Source organism: Galleria mellonella, unplaced genomic scaffold, assembly GCF_026898425.1.
Source record: "Galleria mellonella isolate WM207_F2 unplaced genomic scaffold, CSIRO_AGI_GalMel_v1 utg63, whole genome shotgun sequence".
NCBI classification, from domain to species: Eukaryota; Metazoa; Arthropoda; class Insecta; order Lepidoptera; family Pyralidae; genus Galleria; species Galleria mellonella.
This window is the reverse complement of record NW_026442130.1, coordinates 10968100-10996062: the sequence shown is the minus strand read 5'-3', so window position 1 is coordinate 10996062 and position 27963 is coordinate 10968100. Positions and strand designations below refer to the sequence as shown.

General features: G+C 36.1%; 3 protein-coding genes across 3 annotated transcripts in view; 2 read left to right on the top strand and 1 right to left on the bottom strand.

Annotated features, from left to right (window-relative positions):
• Positions 1 to 27963, bottom strand: part of LOC113521862 (guanine nucleotide exchange factor subunit Rich) — a 50127-nt gene that overhangs the window by 10379 nt on the left and 11785 nt on the right. The window contains exons 7-19 of the mRNA XM_052899788.1: positions 27270 to 27386; positions 26685 to 26841; positions 25495 to 25608; positions 24671 to 24934; positions 24058 to 24226; positions 23364 to 23555; positions 22712 to 22908; positions 21680 to 21751; positions 2896 to 3139; positions 2177 to 2286; positions 1723 to 1950; positions 966 to 1109; positions 607 to 721 (exon numbers count right to left, since the gene is read on the bottom strand). Of these exons, the coding sequence (XP_052755748.1) occupies positions 607 to 721; positions 966 to 1109; positions 1723 to 1950; positions 2177 to 2286; positions 2896 to 3139; positions 21680 to 21751; positions 22712 to 22908; positions 23364 to 23555; positions 24058 to 24226; positions 24671 to 24934; positions 25495 to 25608; positions 26685 to 26841; positions 27270 to 27386 (2123 nt within the window). The remainder of the gene's footprint in view (positions 1 to 606; positions 722 to 965; positions 1110 to 1722; positions 1951 to 2176; positions 2287 to 2895; positions 3140 to 21679; positions 21752 to 22711; positions 22909 to 23363; positions 23556 to 24057; positions 24227 to 24670; positions 24935 to 25494; positions 25609 to 26684; positions 26842 to 27269; positions 27387 to 27963) is intronic.
• On the top strand, positions 5212 to 6694 carry LOC116413047 (cuticle protein-like). The gene is made up of 4 exons (XM_031909769.2): positions 5212 to 5459; positions 5542 to 5637; positions 5724 to 5820; positions 5892 to 6694. The coding sequence occupies exons 1-4, from the start codon at positions 5445 to 5447 to the stop codon at positions 6503 to 6505; spliced, it is 822 nt and encodes a 273-aa protein (XP_031765629.2). The 5' UTR covers positions 5212 to 5444; the 3' UTR covers positions 6506 to 6694.
• LOC113521769 (uncharacterized) lies at positions 14727 to 20002 on the top strand. Its single transcript, XM_052899709.1, has 3 exons — positions 14727 to 16406; positions 18839 to 18928; positions 19288 to 20002. The coding sequence occupies exons 1-3, from the start codon at positions 14727 to 14729 to the stop codon at positions 19849 to 19851; spliced, it is 2334 nt and encodes a 777-aa protein (XP_052755669.1). The 3' UTR covers positions 19852 to 20002.

Sequence of the window (27963 nt, the reverse complement as noted above, 5' to 3'; positions counted from 1 at the left end):
AATGGCAACACAGAATACAATAACGTATTCTGTAACATCCAAGTCATGTCTAAAGTTCTATAGGCGACGATTGCCATTTTCCATTGGGTGGACCGTCAGCTTGTTTGCCATTCTAAGTATTATTAAAAAAATTAAATGCTCGTCATATGTTTATATTAAAGATAACGTATGAGGGAAATTAATCAAAAGCTTGATGAATGTACAGAAAATAAAAGATGTCTAATTGAATCGGACCCAAATGCTCTCTATCTACCTCACTAGGAGATAGATGTGTGTTTCCAATGTCATGTGGATATTTTTTATGTCATATGAATAAATCAGCGCCTTAGTATCCCTAACACTGTAGCAGCATGTTGAGCACGGAATTTGTTTTGACAACGCATGCACGCACAACCGCACGCACGAACGCACACACGCACGCACGCAAACACGCACGCACTCACGCACACAGACACATATTCTAGTTAGACCGCTATAGTAGTTTTTTTTATTAGTTTTAGTTATTTTGTAACCCGTGTGTGGGTGCTGTTGTATATTTGTACAAAATAAAGTTTCTTTCTTTTACGTTGTAAAATAATATGGTCATCAATAAAATATAAATAATACCTATAGCCCTGAGGAATCGCACCAGGTCCCTAGCGAGGTCCCAGCGCTCCTGCTGCAGCGCTGTATCCAGTAACTGCGTAGCTAGCTGGCGGCTTACTGTCGAACTCTCCAAGTTCTGACAGGAAATAGATAAAATTCTCTATACTACATTATTAATATGAAATACAATAATGGAATTTGTTATGATTAAAAGAAATATGGGTTAAAGAGATATAAAAAAATAGTTTCAAGTTCAGCAAAAACATCATAAACAATGTTTTTATATGATAAAATGTACCTTAGTTAGCTGTAAATAGAATAATAATTTAAATATCACGGATTAAATATTACTTCGTTCTTTTTGAATAATTCAAGATTACCTGCAATATAATGAGATACGAAGCGGCAGTGTCTAACATCTTCCTCTGTAGACACTCCTGAAACAACTCCTTAGGCTTGCCGGCCGCTGAGAACAAATACGCCCATAGCGCTATCTCCGTCTTTCTAGCACATTGTACTACTGTCTAAAAAAGAAAGAGAGAAATAGGTTTTAAATGACTGGAAAAATAATAAAGATCTCAAATAACCTATAATCATACATTTAAAATTGAACAAGATATCGCGAAAAATTAAATATGATACGTCTATGCTAATTAAAAAAAAATTTTGCAATCGATGTAATATCCTCAATAATATGGTACAGTGGTATTTCCAAAGACGGTTATATTTTTGTGGTTTTTTTTTTTAAGAAGCCTGTTTGAACCGAAGCATGTGACGTTCCATTGTTTCTGCTTACCATAATGGGAGACAAACGTAACAGATATAATAATAATAATAAATCTTTATTTACCACTCATAAGGCATACCTACTTAATTAGTGCTTAACTATTTAGGTTTTTATCTAAAACATATTAATCCTTGTAAGAGTCTGAAGTCTGAATTAGGTCGAAAACTGTACTACAAATCTCCTACTTCCTCCCTCAGGATTTTTATATTACATTATTGTAACGTTTTATATTTTTTCTCATATACTATAATAATTATGTGTCAACAATCTCTCTACGTTTCTGTTGCTAATAAATTGGCAACAAAACTATTTGCCTGTAACTTTATATGATAACTATTTTCAATACTGACCTGCAGATAAACAGGGAACTCGTGAACAAACTCGATAATGCTGGGCAGTTGTGCATCCGGGATCGGTTCCTTGCTGGTCGCCTCCTCCTCTAACACTTCGTGCAATAGCAGCTCCAGTGAATGTGGAAAGTATGGCAGCTCAGAGCATGACCGTGCGATCTCCCACGCGTGGTATCCCAAGTTTCTTCGAAGCAGTTGCCGTAGAATTTGGTGTAGATATACTTGGCTCTATAAAATATTATAAAAATGTATTTCAAATTATCATTATTATATATATAGTACATAAATTTTATGCTATTCCTTAAATCATAGTTTTATATTTAATAAAAATAATGTTGTAAGTTTGTAATGTAATAAGTTTTGTTAATATACTTATTCAAGTTTGCAGTATTAGGGACAATTCTAGTAATGAAATTATCAACAATAATGTACTAATAAATATATAGAATCTTACAGTTCTGTTGACGACACAGAACGGCAGCGAAAACACCGAACTCGAATCAGACGCGTACAAGGTCGTGTCGTTTTCAGCACCAAGGAGTATTGCATCGTCGAATAGAATAGCTGCAAATTAATCATTATATAATACATAACAGCATTCATATTAACAGGTAGTTATTTATTGTATTATAAACATCATATAAGCTGATATCCCATCTGATAGGCAGCACTAACGATTCCTCATAAAAATATAGAACAACATAGTAGTAACTGCCAATAATACATATTTGTGGCCATCCATAAATTTTGTTACACGTTAAGAGAAGCGAAGGAGCGGTGCGTCAATGATATGTGACAGGGGAAAGGGAGTCATCAGTTTCGTGACTAACGTCACTCTTTAAAATTTATTCGTAACTCTCTATAAATATAAATTAAAATAATGTTGGAACTGATAACTTAATTTAATCATTTCTAATTGTAAAATTGCAAAATATTTGACGTCATACTAAAGAGATTCATGAACGTGACCAACTGTGACAAGGTCGGAGGGGAGAGGTGTAATATGTCAACATACAATGATAAGTCATTACCGCCGCCCATAGACATCAGAGAAATTTTAAGAAGAAATACGCAATTTTGTTGAAGGCCTCAAGTTTATCCTAATTTATTATTATGTAGTCTGCATCGGCCTCCTAAATAAGAGCGACCGTGAGCATGAAAACGAACACTCACTAAGTGGATAAATATTGAGATGGAACGGCAGCATGATCCTCTTGGCCATGAAGGTGTGTCGCGAGCTATCGGGGTGTCGCGTGGCGTCGCGCGGCAGTAACGGCAGCCAGACGCGGGCGCCCAGCGAGCCGCACCATAGCCAAAGCGCACGCGACAGCTGCGTTTGCGAAGAGCCCCCGCTGCCTGATGACCATACACTCTCCACGCACGAAGCGAGCACTGTCGCTGGCAGGCAGCTGTATGCCTGCAATTAAAATATTCGTGTAATGACAAAGTAGTAATAAAGATAATTTGAGAATAATATATAGAAAAAGAAACAATAATTATACATACATATACGTCAAGCGTATTAACCTCTGGGATAGAGATACTTTTTGAGCACGTCATGTTTGGACGACGTACGTTCACCTAGGGCAGCCTCTGTCCACATTTCTACCCATAGATTTCTTTCGTAATACTTTTTTCATCCAATTATCTATATAATTATTATTAAAAATGTACGTGCAGTGACAGAATAAGAATACAATTTACTGTATCATCTTTTCATCCCTAAAGTATTATAAGAAGCGATTAGGAAAACAAACAATAAACCAATGCAAGAGATGGTTATTTCGAAATAAAGCCACGTCACTAAGTAGCCAGTGTGGTAAAAGCTACTAGTAATTAGTCTTCTTACGAGAAGAGACTCAGCTCAGTAGTGGAACGCTAATAGATTGGTAAGATAGTGGATAAGTTGAAAACATAGAACGTTAGTAACGGGTACATTCCCGCAATCATAAGACAATGTTTTATAGAAATATATTTCATTTTGAAAATATTTGTGTGGTACCAATACAGGAATCTTCAACCGTTATTATTAATAACAGAACCATCATATTTGTTCATACATAATTTGTGAAAATATTAAATAACGTATAGGGTAAAGATTGGAATCTGTTTTTGAAGTCGGTTAAAAATTTATTTATTCATTGTAAAAACTGTTGCTTGTTGTCAACAAATTATAAAATAGCATTTAATGATATAATTAGTGTTCTTATATAGTCATTAGATATTTTATTTTCTCTTATAACGATATGAAATCTGAATTGATAAAATAATAAACCAGAAAGTACGTAAAAATTTTGTATAAACATAACAGACTAGTTCCTTTATTGTTTTTTATACAAATATTTTTCAAGTATCAAGTTTAAAATTATGTAATGTTATGAACAATTTTCCTACCGGCATCGCGCCGTTCGACGGTATTTTTTTGCAGTATAGTGCAGCAGATATGCGTTAACTCGTGAAGTTGGTACAATATGGGTGAGCGTAACTAGAGCAAATCGTCACACTATTAATTGGGTAACGTTGCGTCAAAGCAGGCACGCGTCGACTGTTCTTCGTATTGTGTTGCTAATGACATCGAAGGCAGTTGTCACGGCATTCTTATACTTACTCATAAAATATAAAATATAATTTATTTCACTGACAAATGATAGGTAACATTGAAGTGAGTTTTTTAATGAGACCGGTAATGTTTTATCATCGTTAAAGAGTTGTAACTTGGTGACCATAATGGTGCAAGGGTTTAACACACTCTTAAATTCCAATGGTCCTGGATTCGATTCCTGTATAATACAAAAATAGTTATGCATTTATGATGATGAAGTATAATATGTATTTACAAAAAAGTATTTGAATCTATCCGTTGTATAGTATCCATAGTAGAAGTTCTATTTAGTTTGGGACTAGAAGGCGCAGTATACCAAGTCCAGTGCATACCAGTCCATATTTATTATTTATAAGTCTTTTTTATTTATACCACGAAGATGGCAAACAAGCATATAGCCCGTCTGATGGTAAATGGTCACTGTAGCCACTGTATTGTCACTTGCCCGTTGCTGACCCTAAAGAAACCTTAATATACCCTTTTTAAAAAACCCCATATTGTAGTCTCGAGGGAAAACTTCGGCAGGGAGTTTATTCCACAATCTGAGTGTTCGCAGAAAAAAAACATCCTTTTAAATGTCTATGGTACTACTCATGTCTATAGGCGACGGTTACCACTTTCCATCAAGTGGGTCGTCAGTTTGTTTGCCATTGCTAAGTTGCATATAAAAATCGCACTTACGTTCTGTATATGACCAATTAGGTTCAAGCAACTTATAAATTATCAATTTTTTGATAATGCGCAAGCGTGTTTACATAATACATATTGTATAATTCGATTAGGTGTATTAACGCAGCGGATTTACGAATGAGTTATAACTTAATTTGTTCTCGCAGAAAATCATTTAGGACCGACAAAGTGGACGCCGGCGTCCTGTTTTGCAGTTCTCAATGTTTACACGCCAACGTTTTCACATGTGAAGGTTGTATGAAAATGAGGAAAACTGATGCAACCCTCCGCGATTGTTGTTGCAGACAGCACTGGCGTACACACGAAACGGTGTACATCCGTTGGACATCAGGACATTGAGGTTTAAGGCAGTTACCTATAAATTAGGCTACATTGCTTGTACTGGGCCAGTACGTTTTTGTCATCAACTAGTCAGTGCGTCTCCGTCAATATGAAATTATTTGCGGTCAGTTCCGGTATTTTATAATAGTTTAAATTTTGGTTTATACTTTGAAACAAATGGTGAAGTGAGATATTGAATGTTACAGATAGCGTGTCTCCTCGTTCTAACAGGGTCCACCAAAGCTGACGGCTCTTTGGGTGGCCTTGTCTACGCACCAGGTCACGCCTCGGTCGATTATTATGTGAGTCTTGATTTAAGTACTATTTATATAATTGAACAAGTTATTAATTTGCAACAAGTTACTTAATAAACATTTTTCCAACACAGGCATATCCCAGGTATGCATTTGAGTACGCTGTAAAAGACCCACACACTGGAGACAACAAAGCGCAATGGGAGAAACGGGATGGGGACGTTGTTAAAGGTAATCAAACACGAATATAGTTACATTTATAATAAACAATAAAGCAATTAATTATTCGATTATATTTTTAGGAGCATACTCGCTAGTAGAGCCTGATGGAAGCCTTCGAGTGGTGGAGTACTGGGCTGACGACAAATCAGGTTTCAACGCAGTTGTGAAGCGCTTGGGCCCAAACCTGCATCCAGTTGCACCAGTGACGCCCATTTATAAAGCGCCAATTCCTGTATTAAGGAGCGAACCAGTGGTTGCTCCAATTGCAATTGGATCAGTGGCCAAGTACGGGGGTTTGGCTAGTGCTCCACTTATAACTGGGCCTTTGGGCGGAGTGGCAACCTCTTCTGCGATTCTTCACAAGCCATCAGTACCGATATTATCAGGGCCAGTATTGCCCACACCAATAGTTCCAAATGTACCGATTGTGCCAACCCCGATACTGCCCTCACCTATCATAAAATCGGCACCAATTGTGCCAGCTCCGATTCTGTCCACGCCCATTATAAAATCTTCACCATATTTATCAGCACCGCTGTCAGAACCATACCTATCGCCTCTGTCTACTCCGATCAACGCCTGGGGACCTCGACTCCTTAAAGCTCCTGGCTTAGGCTTAGGACCAACCCTAACAGGTTTAGGCTCGTGGGGTGCCGGAAACTTGGATTTAGATTATATCGGAAGCAAATACTAGATATAGATGTTGAAAGCCTTTACAATTCTGTAATTTAATGCCGCTGCCTATTCTATATTCTTATGCTCTCCAAAGACGACTAGTTGTGCCTTGTTGGATGGAATACTGTTGTTAGTTATTTAATATTTATGTAAATAAATGAACTCGACATTTAGCACAAATATAGCATCACCACTGTGTGGTACTCAATTGTTGTTTGTATTTACCTCAGATAGTTTTGAATGGGAATTTTTTATACCACTGCGAAAAGCGATGACAAATTATCTGATTCAAAATGATAAGTGAGAACACTTCATATATGGATTCTAAGGAATTAAACGATTTTTAAACAACTACAAACAAAAATTTTTCTTACGAATGTTCAGAAATAATATATTGGACGTATGATCCCGGAATAGAATAGGCTATCCCTTTCTATTCCGTGGGTGTCGTAAGAACCGACTAAGCAAGAGCGAGGGATGGGCAGCAGAGTCCCTCTTAAAACATTTCTAAAGCCTGACTGCGGTTGCCAATCCACCTGCCAAGCGTGGCAAAACCCCCCAAGGGGGAGGTTTATGTTCAACAGTTAACAGTTAAAGGCTAATATGATGATGATGAATATAATTATAAACCAATGTTAGTATTTTTAACGATAGTTAATAATAATTAAGAAAATTTATCATTGGAGGGTTCATAGAAAATAAAAAAAAAACAGTATACGTTATGGTACATATAACGTTGTACAGGAAGTAAACAATTTATAGCATTATATCACAGAATCGATATATTTTCATTCATGAAAACATTTATACTAGTTAATGTTTTAGAGTTTCTTAATGGCACAAACAGACCGGGTCTTTAATTTTTAATTAAGAAAAATAGTAATCATAAACTATAACAAAAATTAATAATAGTAACGTTAAACATCGCAATGCAAAACGTAAAATTATTCTAATAGTACTGGCATGAATACAAAATACAAGCAGAGAGAACCGAGCATCACTGTCACCAAATATAATGTTTACATACTTGTATTACAAGAACTCAAACTCATGATACGCGTAACTTATCATACGCAAAAAATAAATATATGGTTTAAATTATAAGTAATTATTGTAAAGTAAGTTTGTATGTTGAATTAGTGACACAAAAGAACCCTACACATATGTATACCACGTTTATATATAGGTGATCCAACTGTTATTTTAAGTGTACAGACAATCACATAATACATGATAACTGGTCGAGCACCACGTACATATAACAACGTGTTTCACTGGTCTATCAATCCGGCCGTACATCTATCTGACATGATATAAAAGCAATGTGTAAGAAATTTTCGCTATTAAGTTACAAGAGCTCAACAATATAATTGGACAAAATGACTTCGTGGCTGATGGTAATATTTTCGACATATAAAATTCAGCACATTATCAAGAGATATTCTTAGCTAATATTTTTTTTTCTTATTACTTCTAATAAGTTTCTAATTGAAAATATAACAATAAACGTCATAATTTTGTTATTGAATCTTAAAACTAAAGATAGAAAGTAGCATTTAGTCTAAATTGTTTTGTACGAGCATTGGATTGTGGCGATGATCATTAGACATAGGCAACATTTTCATAGACCAACTTAGTAAATGCAAATATTGATCTTAATTATTTGAAATAAATATTTTTAAAGGAATTTTTAATAAGCTATTGTTTTTTATTTTAATTTCAGATCGTTTGCGTATTGGAAGTAGCTGCACAAGTCACTACGGGTTCTAAGTTACCGCTTGCTGTAAGTTGACGATGCTATTAATTAACAATTGATTACAACAGAACAACTATAGCTTGGACTGGCTAAGAAATGAAACTGGTACCCCTATGAAACTCTCTATTTAGTTCAGCGGCAATTAAGGGGAGTATATGTGAATTAAAACTCAAAAGTTGCGTTAGCGACATAGCTTCATTGCCTAAGGTTTTTACACGTTTTTGTCATCAACGTGTAAAAATAAAAACAGATATTGGATTACAGTATTTCTTTTTCTTTTCATTTAAAAGTTTCTCAGAGTTTTCTTGTCGGGGCAACTGGTTAATGCATTCTCTTCCAGCCAGCTCTATTCCGGTCCATATCTTTGACCTCCCTATACGACTTACGACCCTATACGACCTAGTGTTTCCTTTATCAGTCCCATGTAGTTATTTATCGATTTCTACCCTTCCTCTTTTGCTCTCTATTTTTCCTTTTAGTATTCTCTTTAAAAAATCATTACATCGTTTAAGGTAGCCCAGCATTTCAGGTGGCCTTTTCTGTTCTCTATTGTTTTTATTAATGTTCTTTTCTCGTAATTATTTATAGTAATTCGTCTGAGAATCAAACCTTAAATTTAAAAAAAAAATTATACAATTACAGGAGCAGCCAATACAAGTAGAGAGCGACTCATCAACAAAAAACAACGAAGCGAAAGATGCTGGAGATGACAATGATGTGCAAGGATCACATACGCAGACAGGTGCCATCAGTATCGCCGATTACACTGCCAATGCACTAAGCGGTTTGAACGCAGCCATCAGAACACCTCTATCTGTTTTACATCCGTCAGCTAACGTACCAGCATTAACCCCGTATCCATTAACACCCATAATAGTATCCCCAGTAAGTTACGGATTCAGCGCAGCACCACTCGCTACAGTATCCATCAATTTGCCGAAATCAACGCACTTTGGTCGTTCGAGCCTACCTTGGGACCCTCTGACACAATCGTACGGTGGTTGGGTACCACTTGCCGGCCCTCATTTGCCGCCACTTGGCCCACATATAACCGTGTTCAGCAAAAAGTATGTGAACAATAAAGTACACCACAGTTTGATATCTGCTCCTATACCTATTCATGGTGTTGCAACTGTGACAATCAAGAAAACGCATTGAGAATTCACTCTACTAAAAAATAGGGTTAATAACCTCGTTGAAGTATAAAATTATACTACGTAGGCAGAGAGGTGGATAGTCATGCATTGTATTTACTTAACTAAATAAACTAGTCTTCTGTATTATTTAGCATTGTAAATAGTATATGTAATAATGTATAAAATAAAAACGTAATGTAATTCATAAAATAAAAATAATATTTATATTTGTTTTTTTTTTTTAATTATTCCACTAAAAAGACGATTGCTTTTCGTTCGTATCTATGTACGAGAATAATTAAGATAAAAATTAAAAATAAATAGTGGCTGTAAAAAACCAGTACGTTTAAATATAAATCTACATATTATTAATTAAAATGAAATTTGTAATAAACACTATAATAATAGCCCATTGTTTCAATGGATATTATGAATAGTCTTCACACCATAGACCAGCTGAGTAGACTAAAAAACATAAATCCAAAAAGTTACAAGAAAAAAAATTTTTATGTTTTCAAAACACTAATGATAATTTGAACACGGGCTCAATATTAATTAAGAAAATTCCAAAGAATTTTATAGTATGAATGCCACGTACTAATTATTACAATCAAAGTAAAAATACGGTAAGTTCACTAAAATAAAATTACTTATAATATTTTTGATATAAAGTGTTCTGTTAACGAACTCCAATTTTAATTATGGAACAAGATTCTCATAAAGCTCTCACTGATTTGGATTTCATTTGAAAACTTTCGAAGTAAAATATGATGCAAGCGCAATTTTCATTACAAATTTATGTGCAACTTATTCTATACCATACCATATCAGCCTTTAAGTGTCATTGTCTGACTTTCGAATGATACTATGAAGATATGTCTCAAGACTGTATAAGGATGTACTACTAGTTGATGTACACAATGTAAAAAATAAGCTAATCCAAAACATATACGAATTAACATCTCTTCTAATGTTAGCTTTGTTTACTTGCACATAATAAATATAAAATTTAATATTACAATACAATGTCAAAGACGGTAAAATTTGATATATCACTATGTGTTCTTGAGCAAATTGTGATATATCAAATCAAAATCAATATGGTGAAAAAAAAATGTAGTTATTATTATGATATCAAAATATTATTATTATATTAAAATAGAGAGCAAAAGAGGAAGAGGAAGACCGAGGATAAACTTCATGGGACAGATAAAAGAAACACTAGGTGTCATGTCGTATAGGGAGATCAAGGATATGGGCTGGGATAGAGCTGGCTGGAAGAAGATGCATGAATTAGTTGCACCGACAAGAGGAAACTCTTAAATGAAAAGAAGAGATTATGATGTCAGGCGTTAACTGTCCACTGCTAAACATAAGCCTCCCCCATAAGGGGGTTGAGCAAGAAATTGCCAGACTTGGCAAGAGGATCGGCAACCGCAGTTAGGCTTTAGTGATGTTTTAAGAGGGACTTCACGCTACGATCAATAGGAGCAGAGCAGTGAAGGGAAATGTTAAAAATGTCCACCCGTGCGACGCCGGGACGGGCCGCTAGTCGTAAATAATTGTATAAACGCAGCGCAAATTAACCTTTTTTTTTTTTTAATATAGCACCAAATATAACACCGCCATCCTGAGCGAACATAAAGACGACATGGCCCATGAATATGTTATGACCAACCAAAAAGAGAACGCTCCACTCTCAACGGTAAACCGCGTTATACCTGCTCACTATGTGCTTTTTTCACTCTACTTTTGATTGTTAGATCGTAGTAAATATTTTACCAGGAACTCTGTGAGTAATCAGATATTGTTTGTAATTTTACGATAAGAGTGTTATCCTATAAATGAATACACGACTGTTTGGCAAAATGTAACTACGGTACGTACTTGTTAGGATTCCGTGCCTCAAAAGGAGAAATCGGAACCCTAATGTGTTCACTTGCGTGTCCGATTGTCATAACCTATTTCTTCAAAAGCTACTGGACTGATTGATTTTAAATTTAGCACACATATGTAAGTCGGTAACTCAAAGACGGATATTAAAAGTAAAAAAATAAAGAAATTTGAAACATAAGGGCCACTTTTGACGGCAAAGTAAAAAACAAAAAAAAAGTTTTGCAAATTATATCGTGTGACATATCAAATGAAAGGGCTTGTTGTAAGGTTTAAGAATACATATAACTAATGGATTTAAATTTAAAAAAAATACACCAAAAAGTTACCTATTAATTACAAAAAAAACCTATAAGAAGTTATTTAAAGTAACATAGAAAATTTTTCAATATTTATGAAATTTATTTGCAGTCGTAACGTTACAAATGCTTACCCTTTTTTAGTTAATACAAACAAATTTAGATCATATTTAAAACAACTTTGGGACTTACATAATCAACGTACGGAACCTTCTTCACGCGAGATTAACCCGCACTTTTTCGGTTTTTTTTTTAACTCATATCTATGGAAGTTTATAATTACATGAGTCACCATATTGACCGTTAACTATCTACCGCTGAACATAGGCCTCTCCCGTAAGAGGATTTTTACTAGTAGTTAACACGCTTGGCAGGTGGATTAGAAACCGCAGTTAGGTTTTGGTGACAATTCAAGAGGAATATTGCTGCCTATCCCTCAACCATTAAGTTCTCTTGGTCGCCTCTTATGAAACCCACGGGAAAGGGATAATAATAATAATAATAATAATAACCCCCCCAGGGGATTGAACCTTGACGTGGTGGGGGGGCTTAAGGGAAGGAGGTACAAATTAGTAGTCAGCACATCTAGACTAAATACCCCATTCGGAAGGAACTAAGCTACAAAGCCTGCACAACAAGGCTACCCTTCCTACTAATCATCCCAAATACAAAACCCTTATGGAGCAGAATATTAAAAAATACAATTTACGGTCGCTGCCCGGGGGTCGCCGGGGCGCACCTGGAGCCGGTGCTGGGTGCTACAGTTTACGGGACACCGGTGACGAGGCGCTGAGCAGGCGGGCACTCGTTACACAAGATGCTACAGCCGGTCGTCGGGAGTTGAACAGGCGGACTCACGACGTAGAAGCTACAGCCGACATTATAGACGACGACTCTACCTCTTTATACTCATCCATTCCTTCAACCCCTCCTTCGTATATGACAAAACGAACTTCATCATCTAGTACACTTGATAGTGTTGTGCAAGAGGCCAATATTGACCATGTACTTGCACCCACATCAAGTATCCCTCGTAAGCGCAAACGATGGACAGTTGAAATGAATAAATTCATACTGCGCACTTATCTTTTATTAACATCACTAGATACTGACAAAAATGCCTATTTAGAAGCACTCCATCTGAGATTTATAGAAAAATACCCACATATGCAAGTCAGCCGTCAGAGAATAGGTGATCAGCGCAGAGCTATTTTACGAAATAAACTTCTTCCACAAACAACAATAAATGAAATTTATATGGAAGTGACAGAAAAATTACAGTGTAACCAAAACAATATAAACCAAATCACCAATGAACATTCACAAGTATCCAATAACATAAATCAACAAAATACTACACAACAGCCCACGCAGACATCTCAAATAAACTCAGAAACAGGAAATAAGCAAATTAAACAAACCCGATTAAAATGGACAACTGAACACAATGAAACCCTAATGCGATTATACTATCGAATCACACTTTTGGAGACAAATAAAACTGCTTATAGGAAGAGCTTACATGAGAGTTTTATTACCCACTTTCCATCACTCGCTCATTTGAGTGAACAAAGAATAGCTGATCAGAGAAGGGCTATCATAAATAATAAATATATAAGTGAAAACAGATTAAATACAATAAGACAAGAAGTGTCTGAAGAGCAACTCACTCAATCAAATCAAATCAACACAGATAATCTAAATCCTGATACAAACACTACACATAATTTTGTCAATGATAATATTGAAATAGAAATAAATAGCATGTATAATATAGAACAAAATGATCAACAACTATCATCTCCAATGAATACAAGAAACCTAGAAAGAGACTTGAAAATTGACCAACTTTTCGAACAAGCATTGCAATACTATAAATTTACTAACCCAACATCCAGAACATATATACCTAAACAAAAATCATCATATAAATTTGCGAAAATAGTTGATTACATAAATACAATAATTATCCCTGAAAACATCAACAACAATACAGACTTTAACACTTTACAGACTATTATATATTGTGCAGCCTGGACGGCCTCTAAAGCTAATGGGGCAAAATTAGAGTTGAGATCAACAGATAAAGAAAAAATTACTCAAAAACAATACAAACCGAGCTGGCAGAAACGACTAGAGCATAAGGTAAATGACCTCAGAGCAAAAATAGGTAAAGTAACACAATTTATTAACGGAAATAGAAATAAAAAGCTTAAGATACAAGTAAATAAAATAAAAGAGCAGTACAAAATCCATTCCATACATGAATCACCAAATACATGTTTTACACATATATTAGACACACTGAAACAAAAACTTTCAGTTACATCGGGTCGGCTAAGAAGATATAATGCATGTACACTAAGAAAACAACAAAATAATCAATTCGACACTAACGAAAAACAATTTTACCGAAACATTAAACAAAATACGACAAACACACAACACAATAATAGCAATGAGATTGACACACCCAACCCCGAAGAATTACAATCTTTCTGGGCAGGAATATGGGAACAACCTGTTCGACACAATTGCTCTGCTGAATGGATCCAAAAAGAAATTAACAAAAGTGATATAACAATAGAACCAATGGCATTTGAACATATTCCGACAGATATATTTGAAAAGGTACTTCGTAATTCATATAATTGGAAATCACCAGGTTCAGATTATATACATTGTTATTGGTATAAAAAATTTACAAATACTCATATCCATTTACTTAACTACATAAACAATTTTATCCAAGACTCTAATACGATGCCTTCCTATCTAACAATGGGAATAACATTTATGATACCAAAAGACCACAATGACCGTAAGAATCCGTCCAAATATAGACCTATAACTTGCCTACAAACACTATACAAAATACTTACTGCCTGCATAGCTGAATTAATATATCAACATGTTGACACTAATAATATTTTGAACGAAGAACAAAAAGGATGCCGGAAATTTTCTCAAGGATGTAAGGAGCAATTAATTATAGATTCAGTAATACTAAAACAAGTTCATAAAGCTAAATCAAACTTACACACTATGTATATTGATTACAAAAAGGCATATGACTCAATACCTCACACTTGGTTAGTACAAATCTTAGAAATGTATAAAATTCATCCAAAAATAACAACTTTCTTGAAAACAACAATGGCAAACTGGACAACACAATTACAACTTAAAACCCTCACAGCTACAATACAAACTATACCGATCAAAATACAACGAGGCATATTCCAAGGAGACGCCCTCAGCCCACTCTGGTTCTGTTTGGCTCTAAATCCTCTCTCAAATATGCTTAACTCTTCTTCAGTAGGATACCCTTTAAACTATAAAGAAACTGATGATCAGTCTTCAAATATGAATAAAAATGTATTAAACCATTTATTGTATATGGATGATATAAAGTTATATGCCGAAACCGAAAACCAACTGAACCAATTAACGAAAATAGTAGAACAATTTACAAATGACATAAAAATGGAGTTTGGATTAGAGAAATGTAAAATAAATTCCATTAGGGCAGGAAGTCAACACCCATATAACAACACATTAGAATCAGGAGAACAAATAACATCACTTAGCGAACAAGAAGTATATAAATATTTAGGTTACAACCAAGCACTTTTTATAAACCATAAAGAAATAAAACTAAAACTACAGCAACAATTCCGACACAGACTGAATGCGGTATTAAAAACCCAACTTAATTCCAGAAATATGATTAAAGCGATAAACACGTATGCTATACCCATACTGACTTATTCTTTCGGCATAATAAACTGGACCAAATCAGACCTAAAATCATTACAGCGCACAATCAACATAAATATGACAAAACATCGTAAACACCACCCTAGATCTTGCATACAAAGATTAACTCTACCTAGAAAAGAAGGAGGCAGGGGTTTGATTGATATCGTAAACTTACACAACACACAAATTTCAAGTTTAAGACAATATTTCTTCAGCAAAATGGAATCATCAGCGCTTCACAAATCCATAGTACAAAATGACAATAAATTGACACCTTTAAATTTAAAAGATGGAAGTACACAGACAAATGAGACGCTCGTCAACAATCAAACTAAACTGACGGCGTGGTCTGAAAAGTCCTTACATGGGAGACACCGACACGACTTATGTCAATCTAATGTCGATAAAGAAGCATCGAACGCATGGCTAAGTCGAGGAATTTTATACCCAGAGACTGAAGGTTTTATCATAGCTATACAGGATCAAGTCATTGAGACCAGAAACTATCAGAAATATATTACAAAAACACTCACCTCTGATACATGTAGAAAATGCAATAGCTCTCCAGAAACAATTCAACACATTACAGGCTCATGCAAGGCAATAGTACAGACAGACTACAAGCACAGACACGATCAAGTAGCTAATATTATTCACCAAAACCTAGCACACAAGTACAATCTAATACAAAACACACATACTCCATATTACAAATACACTCCACAAACTGTGTTAGAAAGCGCGACATATAAGCTATATTTTGACCGAGCCATACTCACTGATAAGACCATACATTACAATAGACCAGACATAATCTTACAAAATAAAACGAATAAAATAACTTACCTAATAGATATCGCCGTCCCCAATACACATAACATCCAGAAGACAATAGCGGAAAAAATAAGTAAATACACAGAACTGAAAGACGAAATAACAAGACTTTGGAAACAAGAAAAAGTTTATGTGATACCTATTGTCCTCTCAACCACAGGAGTTATACCCAAACATTTACACCATAGCCTGAAAGAAATAGACCTGCGTAAAACACTATATACAACACTACAAAAAGCTGTAATATTGAATACATGCAGAATTGTTCGAAAATTCCTGCAAATAGAAAACGAAACATTTAATAATACCACAGAGACATAACATGTAATAGTTGCATACACATAGCCATAGGTGCGTGAGCATGCACATGCATATGCATGCATGGGCGCGCACACACACACACACAAAAACTCACACACTGCACTTACTTGGTCTCGGCCCGTAAGTGCAGTATACGCAAAGTAGCGTATATACCAGCTATAGCTGAGTAATAAAGTTTGCATAAAAAAATAATAATAATAATTTATTTCAAAATATATTATTATTATTAATAAGGAAGGAATGGCCTGTTCTATGCCGGGACCACACAGCAACATATTAACCTAAATCTTTTACATTTATCATACGTGTGTATTTACAAATAGACTACCAGAGTATATAAATATTCACCAGAGGGAGATTGTACAAAAGTCGATTGCTTGGGTACCTCTGTCCCATTCGTGTTTCTACCGTGAAGCAGTTGTGTTTGCATGGCTGTTTCGATTTGAAGGGTGGGATATGGCGTGCATTTACAGGGTACAAAGGAATAACACCCGAGTTCTCAGGAATGGCAACGCATGGTGGTATCATGGGCGAAACAGTATACTCTGTTATGTCCATGGTACTGCTCATATCTATAGGCGACGGTTACCACTTTCCATCAGGGGGGCCGTCAGCTTGTTTGCCATTCTAAGTTGTATAAAAAAATAGGCTATTTAAATAGTCTAATTATCTAGTTCCAGTTACGCATTAGTGTAAGCTTTATTTTGGGACCAAATTTTTGTTTAATATGTTTAAGGCATTTTATTATTATTATTATAAGGCAATGATTAAAATAAATTCTAATAAATTAGAATAAATTCTTCGATCTAATTTTCTTTGATTGTCACACACAAAGCCAATAACGTAACATGCGTAATCGTATATTATAACCAGTTATGTACAATTAAGAGCATATGAATTATAATACCTGTATAGTCCTGTAGCGAGTCATCCGTAAAAAAATTATGTTCGGATTAAAAACCGGGGCACAGTCGGGTCGAATAATTAGTGTTGTATAAATACTCAACTAGTATTTGCAGTGAGTACAGTGCACTTCGTTTGCTCAGTGGGATACCCTGTTAGCATTATGAACACATTCTTTGCGGTAATGTTTATTTTTTAAATTTTTTTTTTCATATAATATAAAAGATGAGAATCAGTCAAATTAAATATTTCCACAAATAAAATACCCATAAAATATAAAATTTGAGCTTTTTGTACTAACATTGCGCATCTGGCTGCCTAGTTAGTATATTATATATATAAAAACATATAATTGATGCTTGACTATACAGACGCCGATGTCTATTTTTTTGGATGTAACTGAGGAGCTTCTAAACAAGCTGGAACCTTTACAAAATCTAGCCATTAGGGCCATCTTTGGTCTTCGAAAATACGATTACGTTTCCCTCTTTCGCAATCAATTAAAGTGGCTCCCTATCCGACTACGAAATTATATGCATATCCTAGCTTCCTTTTATAACATCCTCAATGACCCCAATCCTTCATTTTACCTGAAGTTTTAATTATTACCACCACCAGTCCGTCCTAAACGCTCCTGTCAAGATCAGTTCAAAACGCTTGAACTTCCTTTGTATAAGACACATTCTTCACAAACTTTACTGACAATCATAAAATGATTAAACTACATTTCTAATGTAGGTAGTATATTAATTTTGTTTTAACATTTATTATATAAGTAGGTAAGTATTATATTTATATACTATTCCCGTTTATTTGTAGTTTACCTATTGATTAGCATTAGTAGTTATTCGTATTCGTAGTATTATTAGTTGCTTATAAGGCTGTCGTGCATTTTTGCTGCCCACTAACGATATACTATCCCACTGCATTGGGTTGACTGAAAAAGATCTCTTTCAGAGATAGTCCACCCTTGTTCACAATGTCTATATAATTTACAATTGCAATAAAGAATATATAATTGTATTCGGTATGTGGCAACATTGTCATCCTGTTTCATGCACTATTGCTCTCCTTGTAATTGCATTAGCATTTGATTCTCATAATAAATTATAAAAACTATAAAGTATAATTTCTAACAATATATTCAGCTATATAGCAGTCGTTCTTGATAACAATAATGCGAAAACAAACGTACTTTGCCGTTGGAAAGAATGGCAGACCATACGACCACACGACATATTTAGAATGGTCATGTTTATGTCAAGGTACAGAGATCAGATTGAATAAAATCAATATACGAACATCAAATTCTGTTAGAGATCTGAAACCTTAATATAACAGATGTATTGCATGACGTACTGATCTTTAAAAAAATGTCATCCTTTGTCCATACTCTTCGATTTTAAAAAAGGAATAAATTTAGTAACTCAAAATATATATATTTACAGGTATCGTGCCTTTTGGCTTTGGCGGGAGAGGCGTTCGCGAACCCACCCGCAACTTTGTCGTATGTGCCTATTTCCACCATCGATAAAGTTGTAAGTATGGCTATTAAATAATAATTGTGAGATTTAATTATATGGGAAAATGACACGCCTTCGGCCGTTCTGTTTTCCTAATGAGCATTACCAAAAAAAAAATATTTATGAGTAACTTTGTTTTTTTGCTTATTTGTTTTTGTAAGTTACACATTTATTGGATTTGGGATGAGTGATGGGATACTTCTGATAAAATAATGTCTGTTGCACCTATAGAGACAATTAATTTTATATAGTATTAATTTTCTTTGCTAACAGTCAGTGATCCGAAGCAAACCGACGAATAAAATAGCATTTAATAAAAAAAACAAGCAACTAAATTAATTTAAATTATTATACGACATTTCTATCTCCCATAGTCGGACCCCAGCTATCGATTTAACTACGCCGTGAACGATCCAACGACTGGCGACAACAAAGGACAGTGGGAGGCGCGCACCGGCGACGTCGTACACGGCGGGTACTCGCTGGTCGAGCCCGATGGCAACGTGCGCGTAGTGGAATACACCGCTGACCCACTGAGGGGCTTCAACGCCGTCGTCAAGAGAACCGGCCCCAACATTCATTCGGTCGCGTTGCCAGTCGCTGCGCCCATAACTCCTGTAATCACGAAACCTATTGCATCGGGACCGATCGTTGCGCCTGCGCCGATAGTTGCGTCTGCGCCAATCGTTGCGCCTGCGCCGATACTTCACGAGACGATCACTCCTATCGTTCACGCACCGGTAGTGAGCCCCATAATTGAAACGGCACCGCTCATCACCCCAATAGATGTGCTTCCTCTGTTGCACTTGCCAGCACCCTCCCCGTGGGTCTCGATTTCAGGCACCAAATACGGGGCAAAGGGCAACATCGTCCGTCGGTGGGCCGCTGGACCCATCTCTTTGGACGGCAAAACATTAACTATTAGGACGAAGCACTGAATATAGCTTCTTATTATTAGAATATGTAACAATTTGGTTACTCACGACACTAGTGCGTTCTTGCATTTTCCGTTTATGACGAGTTTCATGCAAAAATGCACTTAGGTCTATAATAAGAGTAGTGATACGGCATATACCCGCGAGCAACGAAGTGTACCTGCTAATAATGTAGATACAAATATGTATTGTACATAAATATATTTATTTAAATGACTTTTTTTCATTTATTCATTACGTACCTAAATATACAGGAATCACGCAACAAATTTGCGACATAATTTTTTAAAGTTAGAAAAAATTATGGCCAGAAAATAAAAAAAAAACAGTAAATACATAAATTCTTGTTTGAAACTAACGGATAATGATTACGTAAAAAAACACTTATATGTAAACCTGCAGTGCTTTATAGAGTTCAGATTACGGCAAAAACATAATTGTGCATAAAAAAGGCAATACTCTAAAACAAGGCTGTAGAATACTGGTTAAGTCAGTTTAATGTAATTAATGCAGGTCGGTTTTGAACGAAACGATACGTGAAATTAGACACAATCAAATGGTTACGTTGTCATCAATGTATCCACTGGTGCGTATACAATTTACGTGCGCTATTAGCAAATTAATAATCCGTCAATAACATCCAACATTAAATTATGAACTTAATATATCCATTATCAATATTGTGTAATGATTATGGCCTATTATTTAAGTAGATATTTGTGTTAAATAACAAGTTAGGAATAATTACAAGTAGCGCATATATATTATCCTATTAATATTATAAATGAGAAAGTTTATATGGAAGTTTGTTACTCTTTCACGTAAAAACTACTAAACGGATTTGAATGAAATTTGGTATACGGATAAGTTATACATCCTAACTTAACTTAACTAACGTGTTCTATAAACATAAACCTAGCCTATTATATCTTTCAAACATATGTAACGTCTAATTTTCAAAAACATTCCTATGACAATTTCTATATATACTCTACACCGTATATATAGGAATGAGATGGTGAAAATTGGGGAAAAGATAATCTTAAGACGGAAACGTCTAATATAGGAGGTATAAAAAAATATTAATACATGCATGTCTGTCAGGTCAAAAAATTATAATGTAGTAAATATACAAACACTATACAAATATCTGTATGAGATATCTTGAGTCTAAACACAAAATATTTAAAAAAAATCTAGTTATAGATAAAGATATCAATGTTTATATCTACTTCGACTTACTAAAACGTATTTCACTGAACTTTACAAATGTAATCTGTGTTCTTCAAGTTCGAGTATATAATTAAAAATATTTTATTAATTAAAAATTAATACACCTGTGGTGTGGTCCCGGCAATGAATGGGTCACTACTTCCTTTCCCGTGAGTTTTTTTTTATACAACTTAGAATGCCAAACAAGCTGACGGCCCACCCGATGGAAAGTGGTAACCGTCACCTCTAGACATGAGCAGTACCATGGACATAACAGAGTATACTGTTTCGCCCATGATACCCCCCATGCGTTGCCATTCCTGAGAACTCAGGTGTTATTCCTCTGTACCCAGAGTGTCCTAAGAGGCGATTAAATGAACTTAATAGTCGAGGGATGGACAGCAGCGTCCCTCTTAAAACATTACTAAAACTGCGGTTGCCAACTCGCCTGACAAGCGTGGCAACTAATGGCAAAATTCCCCTTATGGTGAAGGTCTATATTCAGCAGTGGACAGTTAATGGCTGATATAATAATAATAAAAAAAAACCTAGATGGTGTATGAAATCTCAATATAAAATATAATATTATTATATATTAATATAAAATGTAAATACTCACAGGATTGTTATCTTCGTCTACATCATATTCTTCTCTCTGCACCATCATCAATTTGCCGCTTGCATTGATTACCTGTACAGTTATAAATTTATAAATCCCATCCTTTTAATAAGAACAAAATTGTGAAACTAATGTAGGACGTATAGTACAAAGAAAATGCTTTTAGTGCTCGACTGTCAGGATATTTATTAATGATTATTATTAGTACAACATAACGCAATTTTTGATGATTTTTGACCCCTCATGTAACGCGCAATAACATTTTTCTGTACCCCCTTGCCCTCACCCTCCCTACGTCACGCAATACCAAAGCGACCATTTTTACCTAAAAGTCACAACACTAACAAATATTGATAACAAAAACAAAATAAAAATAACGTAAAATACAGTCGAGAATTTCCCCGTAAAACATAAACGAAAAGGATTGCCAAATTGGGAGATTATAATTCCCGAGGTCTTTATTTAAATAAAAAAAAAATGCTCTGTAATGTGTTGCTCTAACCCTTCCATCCCCTGTAATGTATAGTAAGATTCTACAAGAGCTCCCCCTACCCCAAATTGCTTTAGGTATAACTTGAACGAACTCTAAACAAACTTATCTATATTAAAGGAAAATTAATTGAGTTAATGTATTCAAATGATAAAATTTCATGTCACAATGTTCGTCGACACTAGATACGACAAGCACAAATAGACAAATAGAATTCTTTTTCGGAATTACTTTATTAAAAGGAGACCATACAAAAGTAGTCTGCTTGGAGTACTACTGTCCTACTCATGTTTCTGCTGTGAAGCAATTGTGATTGCATCACTGTATTTCGGTTTGAAATGCAGTATGTGGTAATGAAACGACAGGCACGGAGACAGCATAGTCCTTAAGAACGGTAAAGCACGAAGAGCATCATAGGTATTACAGTGTATCCTGTATTCTCTATATTTCAGTTACCATCTATAAGGGACGATTATCACTTTCCATGAGTTTCTTTGCAATTTTCAGTTGCATAAAAAAGCCTAAACGTATAAGATACTTACCAGCGAATCGGGGTGGCGCTGCGGCTGCGTGGTGTCCGGTGGCGCAGGCGCAGAAGCGGAAGCGGAAGAGGGTGCGGCAGCGCGCGGGCGAGCGGGCGCGTCTCGCAGCCGGCACAGCGACGCCGACACCACGCACGCGGGGTGCGACAGCGCCGACACGTCCACCGCCTGCACGCACCGCATCTCCACGTTGCCCACTAACAAACATTCAGTTGCCTTACAAATATAACATTGATACAAAAATTTATGTGTATGTACGTAAAAGTACCGGGAGGAAGCGGTACTCATGACTAGAGAACGCGTGGAATTAGTTTCCTGCAACTTATGCCCCTGACTAAATTTTAGATAATAAAAAAAAAAAAAACATTACAAATCCATGCTGTTCGCTTTGGTATTCACTGATCGTTTATTAACGTCTCTCTTAGACTTTGGGGTCTCTTTCAAACCTCAAAGTCAGAGACATAAGGGTCCCCGTCTCTCTGGGCCGGCATTGCTGTTAATCTTAACTTTTTTAAAACTTCTAATCATATTACAATAATTACCATGCATGCATATACTAGGTTTTAAAATATAGCAGAGTAGGGTATAGGATACATGCATTTAGGTTGATGACCGAGGTCATAAATTTCAAAAGTATGCAAAAATAGCATACCATTGTCGATACAGGTGAGCTCGTATATGGTGACGAGCGCGTCCGCACCGAACACGACCAGCTGATCGTCCAGTATGTCGAGCACGAATACTTGAGACTGCACGCGGACAATTTTCGCATACTTGTTGTCGAGTTTCGCGTCACGCGGGTAAAACCGGATCTCGTCGTGCCCGTCCAGGATGCTGTAGCAACCTGAATGTATAATAATTTTATGAAGACATCTCGATTATACTTTATTTCCACATTTATGTTAGAGCGAGATAGATGTAGAGTTTACGGAAATATTAAAGTTACAGAATGTTTGACGGGAATTATGAACTGGTTATTAAGTGTAATAAATCAAGTTAGGTTTTAAAATGTAATTAGATTTAAGCGAATATAGTTGATTGATTTATGCATGTATTATTTGAGTATAACATAAATTAGAAAAAAATATATAAAATTATAGATTTTGCATGGAAATATACTATAAACATTTAGCTCTTTAAACGTAATTTCAGACAATTTGTGTAAGAAACAAATTACTAACGAACGCCGAGAATAAAAAAGGAGAAATTTGAGATGAATTTGATTTAGGATCGTCGTCGACTTTTTTGTCGTCGAAGGTGGCGCCGTAACCATATCAGTAAGAGTCTGCGACGTTTCAGATATGAGTATTGTGGAAGTAAGGCGGCACGTGCGGCCGCATACGCACCGACGACGATGTAGTCGCGCCACCAGAGCATGCCGCCGGTGACGGCGAAGTCGCGCTCGTGCGCCTCGTTGCCGAACAGCTTCCAGCGGCGCGCCGCGCGGCTGTAGTGCGCCAGCCCCGCGCGCCCCGCCACGCACACGTGCGCGCCCGCCTCGTCCACCGCGCTGTACTGCAACGCACGCACGCACGCACGCATACACATACAAACGCGTACGTCCATACGTACGTAATTTGTACGCGTACGTCATTACACATAGATTACGCGTACAGAATGCGCAGTTCGTAAACGGCTTTATAATAGCACGGCTCGGGGGTTGCGAGGAGAACTAGTAACGGAATTTGTGCGTAGTTTTACGGAATTTTATGAAAAGTAAAATAAATTGCTAATCCAGCAAACATTATGTTAGCCGCTTATCGCTATCTTTTGAGTAAATTTTTCCTAATCAGGGATATACTTATTTTTCAAACAAAATTTCATTACAATCGGTTGAGCGGTTTTGAAGACTAGGGTAACTAAAATAACACGGGATTCTTATGTATTAAGATTTAGTATTATTTTATATTCTAACATTAACAATTAATTCGCAAATGTATATTAAATTGTATGACTTACCCTCAAAGGCCAGTTGGTGGCAATATAAGTAGCCGGCAGAGGTAACACTATCCATTGCTTTCTACACTCATTATCGTCAATGAATTCTCTATACTTGGCACTGCTATCATATTCTGAGTTTGGTTGCTCTTGAACACCATTTTCGCTTTGATACGCGTCACTAGTGGCGTCAATTATAGACGTTTTAGTTCGTTTCGTGAGATTATCTTCCAGATTCACGTATAATTTGTCATCTGCTTGTAGGTAAAGATGTCTTTGGTTGCTCTAAAATAATAAGATTTTTTATTGTAACAAAATTTTAAATCACTTTCTTTTCATGTGTTCATAGGCAATTCAAATATGAAGTATCTCATAGATACACTATCTCAACTATATGCATTAGATAGAACGAGACAACGTCTTGGTTCTTACTTTTTCTTAAGTGTATGATAAAAAAAACATGTCTAGATTTATAAATTTTGTTGTCATTTGTAAAATGAATGAAGATGTTTTAGAATCGGACGGAACATATTCAGCCAATCAAATCAGCTAGAGACAAACAAATTAGTTCCACTGTCGATTTTATTGCCACTTTGAACGTACAGTACACGACAAGACATGACAAACGTAAAAGTTAACTGGCAACATTTTTGAGACAATAAATAATCTATTGAATTAGTTTGCCACTTTTCTAATAATCCTCGTAATTTTCTGATTTTTTTCAGATATTAATACAAAGATTGTACTTAAAATAAAACATATCTTTTGTATACTTTTGTAGGGAATATATTCTGATAAATTATAATACATTTCGACTTGTTTTTCTTCATATTGCATAAACTCACCATACAAGGATTCACACTAAGTGGACTTTTGACGAAGTCCAATTGAATAATGTTAGAACTGGTATCTCCTTCCACTTTCACCATCCATAATTGATACCCTTCTGTGGCCCACTCCTGTAAAACATAAATAGATTAATTTCATCCAGTCCATTTTTATTTATATGGCCGATAGAGGGGTAAATAATTGTTATACCGAGGACTAGTGGCGACTTGACAGGTTGATTTAGCATATACTGGTATTAGGTGTCAAGAGGGGGAAGAGGATGTCGCATGTGCAGTGCCGTGAACCAAGAAGGGGTGCTAGGTAGGCTAATATTGGCCTTGCCCCTTGGAAACTAATTTCTAATGAAGGTGAACTTGTCACTATGGACCTAACGACATGACTTCATTCTGACCTATTACTAGTACTCCACAAGCTTAAATCAGTAACGAAGGCGGAGTTCATTCATAAAATAATATTACACGTTAATATTACTACATGATACACAATACATATAAATAGAAGTAATGTTAATTATAATTACAGTGCACATACAAATGTAAAATTATCTTGTACATAATAATTTGAAAAGAGTAACTGTTGAGTTTATTGCGAATTGTTCTCAGCAGATAACAACATCCTGCATCAAGCAGTAGAATCATAAAAAAATTGACAATTTAAAAGGGCTCATAAAGAATTGTATTTTAATAAAAATTCTATTTTACACATATATTTAAGATGGGTAATCACATTTCCTTTCCATGAGGAGGGGGGAAAGGATTGTTATTTAAGGAGGGGCTAATATTCATTGCTAGCAACATACCATATTAGAGCATATTAGACCAATCTCCATGCGGTTCTACCTGGAAACCTTCGTGATTAATTCCTATTGAATTCGCTATGATGGACCAACTTTATCCTCACCTAACATCCCTCACTGGTCCCTGTCAGCGTTTACCATTCTATTTTCACTCCATTAAAAAGAGACTGGACATGGAGTTATTTAAAAGGGGGGTAAAGAGGTTTCTTCAAGGTCAGCAACGCGCGCGTAAACCCCTGGTATTGCAGGCCTTCATAGGCTATGGTAACCGCTTACCATCAAGTGGGCCTTATGCTTGTTTGTCACCTCAGTAGTATATAAAAAAAACGCTTTTCAACAAATGGATTGCCAGGCTCGTTCATATTCCGAGTTATAATATATGTAGAGTACCATGCTGGAGACGACGAGCGGGTTGTGCGCGGCGAGGTCCTGGTGCAGGCCGTGGTCCCAGGCCAGCGAGCACACCAGCAGCGCACCGAACGTGCTCCACACCGACACGCCGCCGCACTCCCAGCTCGCCGCCACCGCCCTGCCGTCGCCCGTCCACCTGCACACCCACACACACACACATCCGCACATTTTGGTAAATAGAACACCATAACAGCTAGGGGGGAAGGGATTGTTAGTAATGCGGACTATCAGCCTCATTGCTAGCAATATACCCTATAAGGTACCTCCACGTGGTCCCCCTGGATACCATCGTGCTGAATTGCAAGTGTATTCATCACAGTGGGCTAACTGACCTGCCCTTTCACCTATCATCCCTCACTGGTGCCAGCGTATACCGTTAGCGCAGGCAGGGTTACCATTCCATTATCATCCAATGAGAAAAAGATCACAACAGCTAAGGGGGGAAAGGGATTGTTAATGATGAGATTTAACAGCCCCATTACTTTGATTTCAAATGATTTTTGCGCAATTTTTATGTTTCTATATAAATATACGCACTAATAATACACTATAGCGTCAACTTACCTAATACATTTCACAGGTCCAGGATCACCCGGGAAGTCCTTAGAACTAAGCACCATTGTATGAGACAGCTCTAAGCCGCCTGTCGCCTCGTCTATCGTAAATACATCCACTTGAGAACTGAAAAATACAATTAATTATATTTTTAATAGTGACCTAATACGATTTTGAGGGAGGGACTGTTAATAATGGGGAGGTTAGTCTCCAATGCTCTTCAGATCGACCTTCACGCGGTCCTCCCTGGAACTATTGTGACTAATTTATCGTTGAATTCATCATGATAGGCTAACTGACCTGCCCTTCATCCTCGTCTATCATCCCTCACTGGTGGCCCGCCAGTGTATACCGATAGCGCAAGCGGGATCACCATTCTATTATCGTCCATTAAAAAATAATACAATATAGATTTTTATAATTCACTAACTTCGATTACTCGCTGTACAGATTAATTTTATTGATTCACTTAAAACATTTTTGCAGCTAATTAATAATTTCGAAATTTTTATATCAATAATTCTTTTATAACAAGTACTTATAATAAGTTAACTCCTGTAATCTTGTGCAGGAAACAGAGTAAACTATCAATTTGTAGAAGGGTTTTCAAACAGTAATAATACACTCTTAATAGACCTGTCGACGAAGTTTACAGGACGTCAGCATTAAGTGTCCAGTCCTTCCGGCACGAATGAATCCATAT